Source organism: Harmonia axyridis, chromosome 3 (assembly GCF_914767665.1).
Source record: "Harmonia axyridis chromosome 3, icHarAxyr1.1, whole genome shotgun sequence".
NCBI lineage: Eukaryota > Metazoa > Arthropoda > Insecta > Coleoptera > Coccinellidae > Harmonia > Harmonia axyridis.
In genome coordinates, this window is record NC_059503.1 from 20,169,948 (window position 1) to 20,186,889 (window position 16,942).

Here is a 16,942-nt window from a genome sequence, read left to right on the forward strand (position 1 = left end):
GGGAGGATAACATCAATTTCGAAATGGATGAATAGTAATTTTATTTCTTCCTATTGTAACAATAACAGTGAATGAGATGAGTAGAAACAAATTCAATGTAGAGACAGGAAGGACATGAGCTAAAGTAAAAAAAAATAAGTTTCATTGCTGTTGACATACAGCTCAATTGAATATTCAGAAAAATATACAAATGATATTATCTAAGTTATGTACAAATACTTAACAATATATGGCATTAAAATCGCAGGAACATAGATCTATTTTCAGGTTATCAAAAATTCGTTTGTTTTGTGGAGTTATACCTTAACGAAAAGTCAGTCCTAATCTGTTCATCAATTATTTACACAACACATCACTTATCACAAAATAAGTACTTGTATGGAAATTTTCTCAGTAGAGTATATGCTCAGTTCACCTGAAAAAACAAAGTCTGAAGTGAAATAATACAAGATGAAGAATAGTTATTTATAATACAAGTGCGGAAGGCATTTATATTCTTCCACGAGTTCAAAATTCAAAAACGAGCCACGAAGTGACTAGTGTTTGAATGAACGAGTGGTAGAATGAGCCTTCTGTACGAGTATTATACATTATTTTCTCTAATTCATTGCATTTTTATTGAAATTAATGAAATATTTCCATAAATATCATTTAGTGATATTTGCATTGAAAAATGTTGGTTGGCAGAACTGATTTCTTTAAGGCAAATTGATGAATTGACAGATAAAGCCGTGGCGGAAAGTTCGGAGTACCAACATATAATAATGAAATATAACCATGAAAACTGTGCGTTTCAGATATATTCTCGCACGATTTTGTTCTACAAGATGTGGAAGAATGAACGGAATAACCACAGAATTAGAGAAAATATTGAATTCAGTTGTTGATTGTTAATTGATGTACTCAAATTTTATATAATATCTTTATTATTAATTTTGACAACTGAAGATTTTTCATTGAAATTTTTATGTAAACATTTCAAAAGGGCTGGTAAAAAGAGTCAAAGACAACCACTAACTACGTTTAAAGGTATAAAACTATTAGTTAATGTTCTCAGTCTGACATACCTAAAGTTAGTTTGTTGGGAACTATTAGAAAAAAAAAAAACTTGTTAAATATTGGAGGCAGAGATCGGCAGTGCTGAGTTCATTTGATCAGGATACTCATACTCTTCTTCTGGTTCTTCGTAATCTTCGGTATCTTCTTCTACACCATCATCTGTGTCGAAGTCTGAAGAACTAGGAACAGGTGATGGGGATGGGTGATGACCAAGTATATCCTGAAATGTTTAAGTAGAAAACACAATCATGCGATGTTAGTTAAAACTAAAAAAAAAAACAAATCCCATTCATATTATTTTTTTTCTTCACTAACCTTAGGTGGTCTCCATCCACATCCTGGTAGTGGTAAACCATCAGCTCCTAATGGACAAGGAGCATCTAAACCTGGAACTCCTTGATCACCTTTATCTCCCTTGTCTCCTTTTCTTCCCCGTTTGCCTAAGGGACCCTAGAAAATATACGAAAGTGTTATTTTTGCAAGTTCATGGAGAACAGCGGAATATCATTTGATACAGATAACTGTAATTTCAGAATTTCGCAAGAATATCGGACTGGAAGAAAATTAGGTACAAAGTTAACCATAAGTAAACGTGCTGTCATCGAAAGTGAGCTGCGATATACCGATTTTACTCTTTTAAGAGCTTAACTCAGTTTTCCTTGAAAGGAACTGAAGTTTTTCGAATTATTACTGTTATTGATAGGGAAAGTCGAAAAAATGCCAAAATGCGAAATTTTTGTGGGAAGTCGAGTTCATGGCAGAAGGCATTTAGATCAAATAGTTTGTGAATTGAAAAAAATATTTGATCCAAGACCGACAAACTCGAATGCCACATTGGCTTCTTCTGTGATTTGCTGCCGATGTATAATGACGTATACCGAAAGGTAAAAACGATCCTTCCAAGTTTGCATTCATCATTTTCATATGCTTTTTCGTTTCCTGAAGACATTTTTTTAGATTTTCAGAACAAGAAAAATGTTCATTAGACTGAAAAATTATACCTATTGATGTAATAGTAATTTACGTAACAAGTCCGGAAAATAGGGTTTTTTTGGACGAATAGACAAAATCTGGAAGTCTGTGAGTCCAAAAAAACCATTTTCGGGCGTGTTGCGTACAATATTTTTTCGGCAACCATGTAAAATAACACTATCGCTCTGCTGCTTTCCATATTTTATTGCGATTGCGATCAAAAAACATGCAAATTTTTGACAACTAATTTCATATGAACTGTCAGCCGTTATCTTGGTTGCTATGGATTCTATGATTCTTTTCCGGCCTAGTCCGGGAAGTACGTACTTTCCGGACTAGGCCGGGAAATGCTACTTTCTCAGAGAAAAAGCCTCCGGGAAGTGAGCACTTCCCGGACGGTTGCCGAAAAACATCTATACGCGAAATTTCATGACAAAATTACAGGAATACAAATTCAAACAAGCGAGCAAAAGCTTCTTGACTGCTTTTTTCATTTCATTGGTAATTAATACTTACAGGATCTCCTTTTCCACCTTTATCACCTTTTGGCCCCTGAAAATGGAAATTTATTAAAAAACTGTTATTTCAATAGTTTTTTTCTGATTAGTTGAATGATGAAAACATGCTACTCCGTTGTTAATAGTTACTCTATCCAAGCTCTCTACAGAAGCTTACAGAGTTCTTTCAAACAAGCAGGTTAATGGAATTAATAGTTAGTAGATACCTCTTGCCCTGGTATACCATCTGTTCCCTGGAATAAATATATGAATATAGAAAATACAACAAGATTGGAATTTATTATTATTTTATACAGGGCGTTTCATTGAGAAATGGAAATATTTAAAAGACGATTAAATGACACTAAGGTTGTTCTAGATATACCACATTTATTGGCTGCGACTGTAACCGAAATACAGGGGGTTTTAAGAATTTTACTCATTTTATCCTCGGATCATAACAAGCGAGCCACCCTGTATATTTCCACACGTTTCTTATTCAATGCTCAAATTGATGAAATAAGTAAACACAAGTAAAGTGTCAGAGTTAACAAAAAATTACGAAACGATTGTAACTTTGAAACAACACCCTGTGTTTTACATTCCTCCGCAGAAAGTTTAACTCCACAAATTTTTGGAAACTTGAATACTTGATTTTAAGTGACTTTTGATAATGAAATAATGAACTGTTGAATCCATTATAATTTTTGAATTATCAAATAATTTTTAATTACTTTGGTTTCATCATTGTCTATTTTCCAAATATTTTTAATTCAAAGAAGATATACAACATTTATAATGCTTGGATATTGTTGAATGCTTTAATATCTCGAACCGTTTCGGGAATTACAATGATATTGTTTTTAATTTTACTGATAGCTTCTTGTATTCTTGTAATAACAGATCCGAGTATTGACTCCATAAAAATGAACAAGAGATTTCAGGTGATCCCAGATTTAATAATCTGAAAATATACATTGGTGGTTCTCATGGACCCTGGAAGAAATGAGTAAAATATCAGTCAGCACCAAAATATGTATATCTAGAACCACATCGCAGCGCTCCATTTGCCTTTTGAGTATTTCCGTTTTCCAATGAAACACTCTGTATCATAAGTTACTTTAAATGATGTCTATCGAAGCTCGAAAGCAGTGTTTATACTTATTTTTTATTTTAAATAAAAAAAGCAAATTATTTTTCATATAAAATATGTGGCGAATCTTTCCGTCTATTTCTTACCGGTAGTCCAGGATCCCCTCTTTCCCCTTTGTTTCCAGGTTCTCCCTGTGCCCCCTAAACGAGAAAATAAATATGAAAACAATTTAGATTTTATACCATTGATATTTCATTGAGTTATTGATTCTGATCAAATTACGTTCTTTCCAACCGAAACGAACCATTTCAATATTATAATAAAATATATTTGTGAATGGAAATTTTTTCCTGATTAAAATAAAAATCGAGGACTTACTTTCATTCCATCTAGACCTGGAGGACCCTGCGAATGAAAATAATTCAAAAAAAGTAATAGAAAAACTCATTCAAGCTTTAACTATCTCCGAAGCACTTTCCAACATCAATTTGCAAAATTCAATAACTCAGGCTCCCATGCTGTTTGCATTTCATTCCGAAAATGTTTACGATGCCTTTTTTCGCAAGTAAAATGAATAACAAATTCATAACATTCAATCAATTCCTACGTGCATTCGATTTTCTCAGCTGTATTGAAATAAAACCATTTATTGATCATATTAGAAAATAGTTTGAGGGAAATTTTAACCTACCTTGAGATATTTTGTGTTGTTGATGGCAAATTAAAATCTCGTTTTTACCAAGGTGTACGACGAGGAGAAAATGAAAGAGATAAATATGAGAAAAAAGACAGTTTAAGGAATTAATCAATAAATTGAAGAATGTCAAAAATCAAAATGGTGGTTTGTGAAACCAATTATTTTTCAATACCTATTATTTGAGAGTGGATAAATTGAAAAAATGAAGAAGGATAATGTTACTGTTAAAGAATGTTGTCGTTTGAAAGATAAGAGTAAAGAAACGAGTATGAAATTAGTTAGTAACAGTAAAATCCTGACTCTCATTTAATTTAGTATATATGATTTTTTTCGGAATTTAAATAGAAGAATGAAGGTAGAAGAGGGAAAGAGTGAGAAGTGAAGAATATATGATAGTAAACAAAGCTAATTTAATATTTTGCGCATGCACATACATGAATTCGTACATGTCGATAATAATACACCAAGCTTATAGTCTTAATCAAACTGAAATTATATTTTACAAGTTTTCAATTTTACAAACATACGCTCAATATCAGTACGAATTGAAAATTAAAAGTTAGATCTGAAGTAATCTACAATGGGACACCAATGAAATGTAATGTCAATATTTTTATGTTACAACATATTTGGATAGATGAGATGAAAAACTTTTTACAAAATCCTTAACTAACTTTTTATAATGTCATAATAGATTCTCATATAAAAATTGATCTTTACCACACATTTACCACATAATGATAAAGTATCTGAAACAGTCGATATACACTTATATAATTAAGTACTAAATGGACGTTCTGATATTCTGAATATTTCGTGGTTTCTGCAAGTTTTCACTCAAAAATAATATCGATTCGGGATGAAATAAAGAAATAGCGAAAAAATAGCGCAGAAAACCTTTTACATAATTCTATTTGAACTTCTGTTCCGGAAAATTTGCGGAAACCAATTTGTCATTCTTAATCTAATAGATATTAAAATAGTATTATTTTACAGCAAATGTATATTTATATTAATTATAATAATAATACTTGCATTATCCTGACTGTTTGAAACAGAGGTAATACTAGGCGGTTTTTTCAGAGTTTCACTCTATACATCATACAACAACTATTTTTTTCAAATATACCAAAGAAGTTTCAATAAGTAAATTCATGGGATGGAATAGGTTGTACTAAGCTAAAAAATTATGGACAAAATATATATGTTTCATTAATATCGAGATCTCTCTACATGCCTCCAAGTATCATTGGAAATTCTTTGGATGTTGAAATGTTTAACTTGATGAAGAATCAGTGGCAAAATCTGATCAATCTTCTGGAAGTCACCAATTATTGTCCTCCTAAATTAGTGATATAAGGATTTATTAGATGAAATCATATCGAAACCAGAAGGTTTTGCGTCGTGAACAGAAGTTTCGATAGATGAACACTTAACAAAATGGTCTTCGAATTAGTAAAAAATGTTAATGATGGTGGTTAGTTTTATTTTGTTAAGTATCACTGCATAGTTCGGTTAACGTCGCTAAGGTCCTAATAATATAATTGCTAATGCCTTACCGCAACCCCTGGTTTTCCATAACCACCTGGTCGTCCATCTTCACCTCTTAAACCCATGGGACCCTAAATAAGATTCCATGAAGAACAATACAAATTATTAATTTCAAACAATGAAGCATATGTGTCTATGAATCTTAGTATTAGCAGAGGAAATGTAACGGGGCATCATACATTTCAACGTATGATACAAGAGAACAGATCAAAACCTCAGCAAAAACTCTGTCTCCCCGTATCGGTGTAGTGACTGGTTTGTGTAAACGTTTACAGAATAAGCTGACATAATTTATATTGAAAGACTTCCTCTTCAACCAAAACAAAATTTTCTTCATCCTCTCTTTTCATCAACGGTTGAAATGATATTTATAAACAAAAGATTTAAAACCACTATTGACAATGCATATGAATCAAGAATAGACAATCCCACATTCAAATATATAGTTTCTTTCACTTGAATTATGAAGGAGTTCATACTATTTTTCCACTAATAATTGAAAAAGACCATGGACTTTCAAACATATGATTTCTCGAAAAAATATTTTTTTTGGCAAGTATGTAGGTATATTAGATAGATTTTGATTCGAAGAACCAATAAAAAGTTTTCTTACCGGTAAACCCATGGGACCTGGATCTCCTCTTGTTCCTTTTTCACCCTTGAAAAGAAACGGATGTTTAGAATTATTCAGGATGAATATCAGATAATTCATTAGTAGTTTTGCTCCTGAAGAAAATTATGAATATGGACTAAAACTTACTGGTTCTCCCTTAATGCCATCCAAGCCTCGATCACCTTTTATTCCTGGAGGTCCTTGAAGTCCTGGTATTCCAGGTTCACCGGGAGGTCCTGGAGGACCAATAATCTGAGAAAAAATAAATTTTATATGAAAATAATCTCACTTTTCAAACTTTTATGGAAAGGATAACGATGAATATTTCAAAATTTTTATTGAGGAGGGGACCTCCTTCTGCCAAGGTAATGGAAACCAATAATAGATCGTTTAAAAAAACTCACCATATCACCACCCCCATAGAATTCTGCAGTAGCATCTCCCTGGAACAGTGGGGAAAAATATAAAAAAGATAACGCCTACGCTGAGGTTAATCTAACATCCAATGGATTACTGATATTTAATCTTGGAATATAATATGAATAGTTACCTGTCTTCTTCGTAACTTCTTGTATTTCTGTAAAATAAACGCATATGGATTAGGCATCTACTATTGAAAAAATTATTGAATTTTCAATTATCTACATCATTAAAGTTGCAAGTATATACATAATGAGAAAAAGTAAATTTAATTTTCTTTCAATCAAATGATATATTGTGAGAAAGCCATACATAATTGAATCATTGAATTGTATTGAGTGGTAAGAATGAATATATCTCGCATTATGTTTCGGAACGTTCTATATTTCGGCATAATTTTCATGAAATTCTGCTTAATTTAGGCTTCCACTAACATTTTTATGATATAGAGCAAAAACTTCATAATATGATCAAGGCTCCAAGGTGTTCAACTCCTTGCCTGTCGGTTTGCTAGGAAGCTTTTATTTAACCTAATTTAAATAAAATTCGAGGGTATGCGTGTCGTCCAAGGATATACATAATTGAAAATCTTAGGTTGTTGGGTGATGGACGTGAGTACTGCTTCGTTGATTTCAGAAGTATTATAGGGTTAAACAATAGAACAAATTGTTTCCGATAATGTTTATAATTGAAGGATTCACGATTTCATAGTTGATGTGAGTAAACTTGGCTTTGGTAGTTCGGATGTTTTGTTTTTTGTTATTGATTAATTCCGTTTGATTCTGCAGAACTGTTCACAATCAAAAAATAATTACTATGGACAGTCTTTGGAGTTTGTGGTTTGCCTTTTTTCTTGTAAAATAAAGTTTAGCTGTGAAGACTGTAAATTATTGTATTAGATTGTGCAAATAAAAATTAGTAGATATTATTATAGCTCATAAAATGGAGAACAGTCCTATATATTGACCAGTGAAGAAGTATGTCGATAAAAACATTGAAGAACGAAAGAAATCATTCTGATTTTCAGTTTTTCTACTCACCGAGTCTCCCTTTTCTCCTTTTTCGCCTTTCTGGCCAGGATATCCTGGAGGTCCTGGAAGACCAGGAGGACCCATCAGACCTGGTGGTCCTATATCCCCATAATCACCCTTTTCTCCTTTTGTTCCAGTCATACCCTGAAGATCATTCGGTTACATGATATATTTTTGAAACGAAAGAAGAAGAAAACTTACAGGTAACCCAGGAGGGCCTTGAGGACCCTGTTCCCCATTAATTCCTGATTCTCCTACAGGGCCTGCTACTCCCATGTCACCTTTGGGACCTTGAAAATGATGGGAGATATTTTACGTTATTTATCAAGGACAAATACTATCCCATTTTGTGGTGGGAAATCAGGTCAAGGTCATACGATACGCGATTCATAATTTTCCAATAAGATTTTCATCTCTATTTAACATTAACTATAAGAACAGGTTGTTTGATAGAATATTAAAAGAGAAAATATTGGTTTTTGGATTTCTAATTTTCTGATGCACTCCGAACTTTTTTCTGAAAAGGTGGTTTGAGTTTCTCATCTGATAGGCTTCTTTGGAGGTGGAAAATTAAATTTTGGGTTGACATTATACGTTATAGAAAGTTCCTTTCATATTATGAGGATTATGAAACCAATGTAAGAAATTGAGAAAATTGAGAAATAATTCAACCAGCTGTTGAAATAATAGATTTTGTAGTCTCAGCAATATTGAGAAAAGAACATTATGCCCTTAAATTGAAGAATATATTTTCAAAATTCATCAGAAATTAAGTGTTCGAGGGGCATAGTTCATAGCATCTTTTCCTTAAAATTGAGAAATAATTCAACCAAATAATAAATTTTGTAGTCTCAGAAATATTGAGAAAAGAACATTATTACCTTAAATTGTAGAATATATTTTCAAAATTCATCAGAAATTAAGTGTTCGAGGGGCATAGTTCTTAGCAACTTTTCCTTGAAATTTTTCAAAGTTAAGAACTTGGAGAGAGGTCATGATAATATATAATAATATATTTTTTTGAATTCCAAATTTATATTTTTGAATATTGAAAATAAAAAATTGAATAATTTTGAAAAAAAATCCTGCGAATAACTCATTTTGCCACCCTCAAGTAATAGCCAAACTTTGAATCGATTATGTTACTTTTATCGAAAGTTATGAATGAAAAGTCCATTATTATTAGGTTTCTTCTAAGGGTTGTTGCACGTTAATAGGTTTTCCGACACCAACAGTAGGAAACGTCCTATTTATTTTTCGGTGTTTCTCAATGCCTTATAATATTGCTCGACATTTTCGACCCCCCTTTTATATTATAAAGTATAATATTAAAGATAATTCGAAACTTTTGAAACCTTCAATAGAGAAAGCGTAGTATTGTCAATTCCTCAACTTTAACACCACCACCCTGAACGTGTATATCTTTTTGCATTATACCTGGGAAGCCAGTTAGACCAATAAAGCCCCTATCCCCTTTGGGGCCTGGTAAGCCTCTATGCCCAGGTAAACCAGGAGGACCTCGACTCAGAACATCTCCATCTCGACCCTAAAGATATCAAATCACATTATACAGAGCTTCATATATATTTTCAGTAATTTTCACGGTCTCGGCACGTTTCTGAAATATCACCCCAAAATTTGAGCCTCTAGTTTATGGGAATCCAAAATTGATTATTACAAGATGAACATTCCTTTTCAGTTAATCAACCCCTTCTTCGAAAAACTAATCGATTTGAATATATAAATCATTTAAAATCTCCATTTATTTTTCAAAATGTTTTTTAAGGCTCGATATTTTCACCTCCGGTTATAAAAGTCACTGTCGACGTGAAGACAGCAGCTAAATGCAACTACAATACAACAGTTATTTTAGCATCTGGCAGCTCTTCTCACGTCATCAGTGACATGTAAAATAGGAATTGAAGATAATAGGCCAAAGTAAAGAACTACATAGTTTTTTCTTTCTTAAATCAACTTTATGAGTAATAAGTAGTAGAAACTTATGAATGACAATGAACAGTATTTTTCAAACTGAAGTATCTTCTTCCGATGAGCTCTTAGTTAAATCTCAAATATATGTTGAAGGATATATTAAAAAGATTGAACGGTTTGAAGTTTGATTGTCTTTTATTTTACTTGACCTAGAAAAGAGGAGAACTGAAAAGGACAGTCTTCATCTGTATTCACAACTATTTTAGAAACAAACCTAGATAAATAACCATGCCAAAAAATAAATTGAGACTGAATAAAATTACTGAAATAAAAAAAAAGAAATTAAAAAAAAAGGTAAACGATACTTACGAAGTGATTAGTGCAGAAAACCATAAGAGCTAATAGAAAAGTAACATTTCGATGTCGATGCGTTAGTGCAGCTCAAAAATGAAATAACTACAACACCAAATTAAACAAATAGTAATCAAGAGTTGAATGAAAATAAATACATCTGAAGATAAACAAGATAAGTTAACATCTATAAAGAAAAATTGAACTAAATTTTGCACGACTTTCCGATAATCATAATATTGTTCATTCTTGAAGAAAATAATTGTTATCAATCAAAAAATGAGCATTGCTTTTTTGATAAAAACAATAAATGATGAATTCCGAGGTTATTTAAGATTTTTCCGAACTATTCGATAGTCGTACAAAATTCGAATTACATCAATAGTTACAAAAGTAGTCTAGAAATACTTGAAATTGAAGATGCAGTGAAAAGGAAATACGAATCCAATTGATTAAGAATTAGGTACTTATGTACATAACAAAAAAATTCCTCTTCAGTGTATCTAACATTTGGAAAAGATAAATTATAAAAAGTGGAAGATTCGACTTGCGTCGTTAAAAAAAGAAATTAAATTCATTTATTAAAACTATAAACCAAAGCCATGCAAAGTGCAGAATTAATCTAGCGTGCAAAAAAATGACATTCGTTGTAACAAACCATGTCAGTGAACATGCTAATTCCCGTACTTTCAAAAGACCCATCACCAATATAATATGAAGCTATGCGATGATTGTGATTATATCTTGAACACAATGTCATGAAAACTCAAACTCCTGAAGCTGAAACTACAAAGTATTCTGCAATTTAACCAACCAGAGATACACACAATTTCGACAGTCATGATTCTATCTATATTAATGATTTTTGCGAAAAGAATTCATGAACTCTTTTTGAGAGTCAAATTTTCGAAATAGGAGGATCGCACTCAAAGCACATCGGAATGAAAATCTGGGAAACAATTCATTTAAAATGATTCAGTTATACAATTGTTCTAGAATGCCGATTCTTTTCGTTGAAAAAAATGAGCTAAGCATTGACGTGAAGTCAGGCGTTTTTGTGTGCTTGTCCAAGTTCATAATGATGTAATTTTTTCATGATACTTTATCACTTTATTTCGAACAAAATTTCTTGAAGAAATGAAGAAAACGGTTCGTGCTCCGAAATATATTATGTGGTTCAGATGTTTGGCACACATCCACTCATTTCGTCGATGAACTTAATACACACAACATTTCAGCGAAATCAGACAAATAAATTCTGGAATTGAAATTAATTTTGGTTATGTTATGAAATTTCCCACGAACATTCGTTTTACTATTATGCAACCTTTTTCTGAATTTTAGTTGGAGGAATAGGTAAGTTTTCAGTTATTAATAAAAAAAATTAATATGACCGTAAGTCTGGAACCATTTGACAGATTTTACAAAATAACGAACTGAATTGAGATATCGGGACCATAAATCTAGCCTGAAAAAATTCCAATTTTATCCAATCGCTCGATACCGTTCTCAGCTCAAAATTAACAAAATCACATATGTTTAATGATACTCAAATGTTTCCTTCGGACGAGCAAAAATGAACACATTACCGATTTACACAATTTTTTGACAAAATTCAAATTGATTTTTTCAGTACCAATTAAATGAGTGAATTAATAGAAAATCTATTCCACGTGAAAAAACTAAGTTTATATGATCTGAAAGACAAGTAATTTTGGCCGGAATTAGTCTATGGATCAGCGCTTGTCAGGGGACGTTGAGGAAGCTAGATTTTGAATGTAAATGGACAAATTAACAAGTGCTCGAAAGCTTATAACCTCAATTGTTCGAAATTTTTTGTCTAATGAGTCAGAACTCCTTTGAGATAGAAAACAAAAAAAGTGAATGGAAAATTTTCAGGTTCGATTTTAGGGAGAATTAATTTGATGAAAACTGTAACCTCATAAATGCAACTGTTTTCAAGCTATAACATAAAATTGGAAAATGACATGAAATGAAAAGTTCTCACTTATTTATTATTGGTGCTGAAAACATGAAACAAAAACATTCTACAGAAATGTTTTCAGTAGAAAACATTGGTACAATCATTTGTTTTTTATTGTAATTAGTGCTGCAGTTAAAATACAAACATGTTTTTTTTAACGTAAACCAAAAAAATTGACAAATGAAATCGGCTTCCTTTCTTTCTCTGAAATATAATAACATGATTCTGAAAAAAAGCGATTTAATCTGTTATATAAACTTTTATGGTTTATATTTAAAAACAGCGATTCTGTTCTGGTCTTTGCATAAAGACTTTTCTTTTATTCAATGGTTCTGGTGTAGTGGTGGTGAATGACGCACCAAGCTCTGGCAGGCTTGTTGTCCAAGATGTCGATAAAATCATGGTAAATATCGAGATCGACTATCAAGTTAGCAGTTATAGCATTGCCCTGCGGCTGAGCATCGATCATAAAACCATTCTGAACCATTTGCAAAAGGCTGACTAAAAAAGGTCGACGTTTGGATGCCACACATTCTGAGAGGATGGTGACTGAAGATGAAAATTTGGCCTGATAGAGGCCTGTTAAAATTGATTTGTCAATAGGAACAAGCACTTCCACGATAGGGTATTATGAAGTTGGATGCTTGTTGTTATCGAACAGAACGGGGCGCATATTTGACTCAAATTGGATGATTGTATCACATTTTATGAAGCGTTGAAATGACCTAACCTAACCTAATGAAACATCTAGTTACTATCGATATTCAGAGATTCTATTGTCTCATCTGTTGAATATGGGCTGGTAGAGGTTTCGAATACTTTGTCAAGCTTTTCTTCTATCGCATTAAAATTCCCCCTTCCAGTTCGAAAAAAGTATATGTTTGTTATAAGAAGGTCAGTGTAACGGTTGATTAAAAGGAGACTTTTTCAGGAGCCGCAGTCCATGACATTGTCGTGTCACCGAGAAGGAAATGTTATTGAGGTAATACTTGCCCGTTTTCCACGTCTGCCTCGGGCTCCCTTCTCCCCAGGTGATCCCGGAGGACCTATTGGACCGGCTTCGCCTTTCTCACCTTTAAAGTTTCAAACGAGAATTTATAGAGGTGTTATATAGTCTTGAAAGATTATCTCGAAAAACGCATTTCACTGTCGGATCTTCATTGTCGAATAACCTTGAAGTTTTCAGGCGTTTACAATACAGGGTGGCCATTTGAAAACGAAACAGACGAGATTACAGACGAAATAAAGTTTTTCGATAGAAATGCTCGGACAGGTCGATTTCTGTTTCGAGGGGGACAACTTAAGATGTAGGTTACGGACGCATAGCGCTTCAACCCTTGCTGCTACAACCCCCACCCCCAATTTTTGATTAGGGAAGATGGGGTGAGTGATACCTCAATTTAAAGGTATTTTTATACTGATTTCAGCACAGTAATTGGTTTTTCATTTTATGCATTAGTTCTCGAAATATTCTTAACTAAGTATTTGAAAATGAAGTGGTGTTTTCATGGCACTTGTAGTGTTTTGTGAAAAATCGACATTTTGAGCTTCAAAACAACCTAACTGTGGCTTCCTTCCTAACTAACTAACGCATGAATATTTCGAGAACTAATGCATAAAATGAAAAAACAATTACTGTTCTGAAATCAGTATAAAAATACCTTAAAATTGAGGTATCACTCACCCCATCTTCCCTATTCAAAAATTGGGGGTGGGGGTTGTAGCAGCAAGGGTTGAAGCGCTATGCGTCCGTAACCTACATCTTAAGTTGTCCCCCTCGAAACAGAAATCGACCTGTCCGAGCATTTCTATCGAAAAACTTTATTTCGTCTGTAATCTCGTCTGTTTCATTTTCAAATGGCCACCCTGTATATTACTTTGTTTTGGAAAATTACCACGAGGTTTTCCGTTTTTCTACAAGGTGACATATACAGTCTGTCAAAAGATGTATTTTTAATATCTCGGTCCCCATGCAAAATCAGGAAATATGAAAAAAGGTTCATAGGGGGTTTATACGATGAGTTTCAAACAGTTTGTATCAACCCTGTGAGTTTGATGATAGCACTTGAAATGAGAAGGGGGTTGAGTGAAACCTACCTTGTTGTAAAGATGATTCGATAGCCTTTTCAAAAATACCATACATTTGACCTTTTTTGTTAGCACTTCCGAAAAGAAGGGTAGAATAGTTACGACAGTGTCAGGACTAGAGAGGACCAGGGGCCCGGGACCCCCTAAATTTTTGCTGGCCCCCTGAAATATCACATGGGCAAAAAATTTAACATGAATTCAACGTAAACTAGATGGACCTGGAAATCTTGGCCTCTTTGAAAAAATCCTGACCTCTCCTTGGCCCCCTATTCTTGAAAGTTGTTACCATCATTGAATTACGACAGCAAGAGTTGCAATAAAACTATCAAATAATGAAAAATTCTTCACTCTAAAAGATTTTCAAAATGTTGTCCATTCTGTTTTGGAAAACTTCAACTTGAATTTCTCGGTATGCTGTGCGAATTTTTACTCCGAATTCTTCAACATCTCGAGGTTGTTTTTTACACACAAGCGACCTTAAATGTTACCAGAGGAACAGATCTAAAGGTGTCTTCTCTACCAATCCTTTTCTTTTGGAAATGATCAGTAGCCATTGACTCACTAAATTTAAAATCATATTTCCATCCTCATCAATCTGATTTTTTGGAATTGCTAACGAATAAAGTCAACTCTACGGCATTTTTGAATCGAATTACCTTTTCAATAAGGTGGAACTCAACCCTTTTCTCATTAAAGATTTTAGAGGTTGCTGTCATCAGAGTTGATAAAAATTGATTGGAACCAACCGAGGAACCAACCGTATAAAATAACCTCTACGAACCAAAGATAATATCTCTGCAATTTTTTTGATTTTGTTGGGGGCCGAAATATTAAAGGTGATACCTTTACAAATTGACACACTGTATAACATAATATTGTATAAAGTGCGAACGCAGGATCATTTGGATATCCCGAATATGTTTTTGAACCCATATAACCCTTGAATATTCCACAGATTTTCTTGAAAATTCAAAGATATGAGTGTAGCATTAAAACCAATATTCAGCTATAGCAACTAATCAGTAGCTAAAGCCGGGAAAATTGGTTTTTTGATATTACATCTAGTAAAACAACTTATACGTTTTTTCAAAAAAACAAATAACCGCTCAACCTATATTGAATACTGTATCAAATAATATCTTATTTTAGGCTATTTATAATAGTAACCAGCTCTTCGACATTCAATCAACTAATAACTCATTTGTTTCTTATAGTTGAAATAGCATTTCTAGCTTTTGTCATCAAAAATTCTACTAAAATGAATAGAAATATACGATTCTCAAGAGGGAACTATTTAGTTGGAACTATATGAACTTCATAAATATTTAACCGGAACAATTAAGAGTGAATCGAATTCGAAGCTTCAATTGAACCTCACTCGAACTATTGAAATGAGAAATATTTGAGGTTATCTTACCTGGAGGTCCAGGAGGTCCTGGGGGTCCTTCTATGATGCCTGTTGGAAACTGATCCCCAGTCAATGTCGTTGTCAAACCACGTTCACCTTTGTCTCCTTTATCGCCCTTTGAAAAAAAAAGTCTGATTGCTTTCATCCAAAAAAAATTGTTCGCGAATAATTCAGTGAGATCGCAATCAATCTAAAAATATTAGTTGGATTACACGCTAAAGCCATTTGCTCAAACTGGCTTGAGCAAGACTGCGCAGTCAGATGTTCAATGCTAGTTCGCACCTGTTGAATATAGTTTGAAAGATTCTTTGAGGATTAACCCTGTGGATTGACGGAATGTAAGCATAAAAGAATTTTACTCGGACTCGTAGATATTCTAATTTTATCTCTAAATATGTCGACGATGCTTGAAATAAATGAGTGGTCTTGCCTCGAATAAAAATAAGAAAACATTTTTTAGTTTCAAACATTATTTCAATGGAAAAACCTCATTTTGACTGAAAAAATAATTTTACCCAGGACTAAACATCCTCTGCTGAACTCGTTGCAGATTGCTTTTACGCAGTTTATACGAGTGGAGATGCTCAACTTCCTCAATTATCTACCTCTCGGTACATCATTCCTCTTGATACGTAGACATATAACTCTTAAGGTTATTCTAATTTACCTGAATTCTTTGAAATTGCGTCATCTCCAAGAACTGATCTATCTTTATAGTATATGACATGATGCTTTGGTCACATCGGTGCAAAGGGCGATTAGAAAAATCCAGGAAATTCTAGATCGACGAGATAATTCGAGATAATAATCTCTTATCCGCTCAATTTTTTGAAAGTTCATCATATGTGTATCACAAATTTGCTGTATTTCATCAAAAAGTTCTGTCAAGATTGGTAACACCAGATCCCAACCAAGATACGTAATCAATGGTGTTTCACAGGGGTCTCGCTTGGGTCCGATTATTTTTCTTGCCTACCTTTGCCAGTTTGCGCAAATTGCTTGAGCGTGTAAGCCGACTTTTACCTTTGGTCCCTGCACTCCGTCTATACCTGGTGGTCCAATAGGACCTACAGGTCCAGGCTCGCCTTTATCTCCTGGTGGACCCATTTCACCAGGCATACCCTGTCTTCCGTCGTGTCCGGCTAATCCTTCAGGTCCAGGAGGACCTGGTGGTCCCGGTGGTCCAGGTTCTCCAGGCTCTCCCTATGTACAATTAAAGAATTGAATTGAGAGAAGACGGAGAGAA

At 33.4% G+C, this 16,942-nt stretch overlaps 1 protein-coding gene across 47 annotated transcripts in view; it reads right to left on the minus strand.

The window, feature by feature from the left end:
• Positions 1 to 23: 23 nt before the first annotated feature.
• LOC123674725 (collagen alpha chain CG42342) overlaps positions 24 to 16,942 on the minus strand; it is a 226,832-nt gene continuing 209,913 nt past the window's right edge. For 40 of the 47 annotated variants that reach the window (XM_045609748.1, XM_045609739.1, XM_045609738.1 and 37 more), the window contains 18 exons: positions 16,720 to 16,899; positions 15,706 to 15,811; positions 13,194 to 13,273; positions 9,371 to 9,479; positions 8,135 to 8,223; positions 7,943 to 8,077; positions 7,033 to 7,059; positions 6,887 to 6,931; positions 6,630 to 6,734; positions 6,483 to 6,527; positions 5,878 to 5,940; positions 4,000 to 4,026; positions 3,768 to 3,821; positions 2,756 to 2,782; positions 2,548 to 2,583; positions 1,375 to 1,509; positions 1,068 to 1,279; positions 24 to 415 (listed from right to left, as the gene is read on the minus strand). In XM_045609748.1, the coding sequence (XP_045465704.1) occupies positions 1,112 to 1,279; positions 1,375 to 1,509; positions 2,548 to 2,583; positions 2,756 to 2,782; positions 3,768 to 3,821; positions 4,000 to 4,026; positions 5,878 to 5,940; positions 6,483 to 6,527; positions 6,630 to 6,734; positions 6,887 to 6,931; positions 7,033 to 7,059; positions 7,943 to 8,077; positions 8,135 to 8,223; positions 9,371 to 9,479; positions 13,194 to 13,273; positions 15,706 to 15,811; positions 16,720 to 16,899 (1,431 nt within the window). In that variant the 3' untranslated portion in view covers positions 24 to 415; positions 1,068 to 1,111. Of the gene's footprint in view, positions 416 to 1,067; positions 1,280 to 1,374; positions 1,510 to 2,547; positions 2,584 to 2,755; positions 2,783 to 3,767; positions 3,822 to 3,999; positions 4,027 to 4,787; positions 5,661 to 5,877; positions 5,941 to 6,482; positions 6,528 to 6,629; positions 6,735 to 6,886; positions 6,932 to 7,032; positions 7,060 to 7,942; positions 8,078 to 8,134; positions 8,224 to 9,370; positions 9,480 to 13,193; positions 13,274 to 15,705; positions 15,812 to 16,719; positions 16,900 to 16,942 lie in introns of those variants that run through there. The other 7 variants (XM_045609773.1, XM_045609781.1, XM_045609732.1 and 4 more) reach the window with 6 other exon arrangements.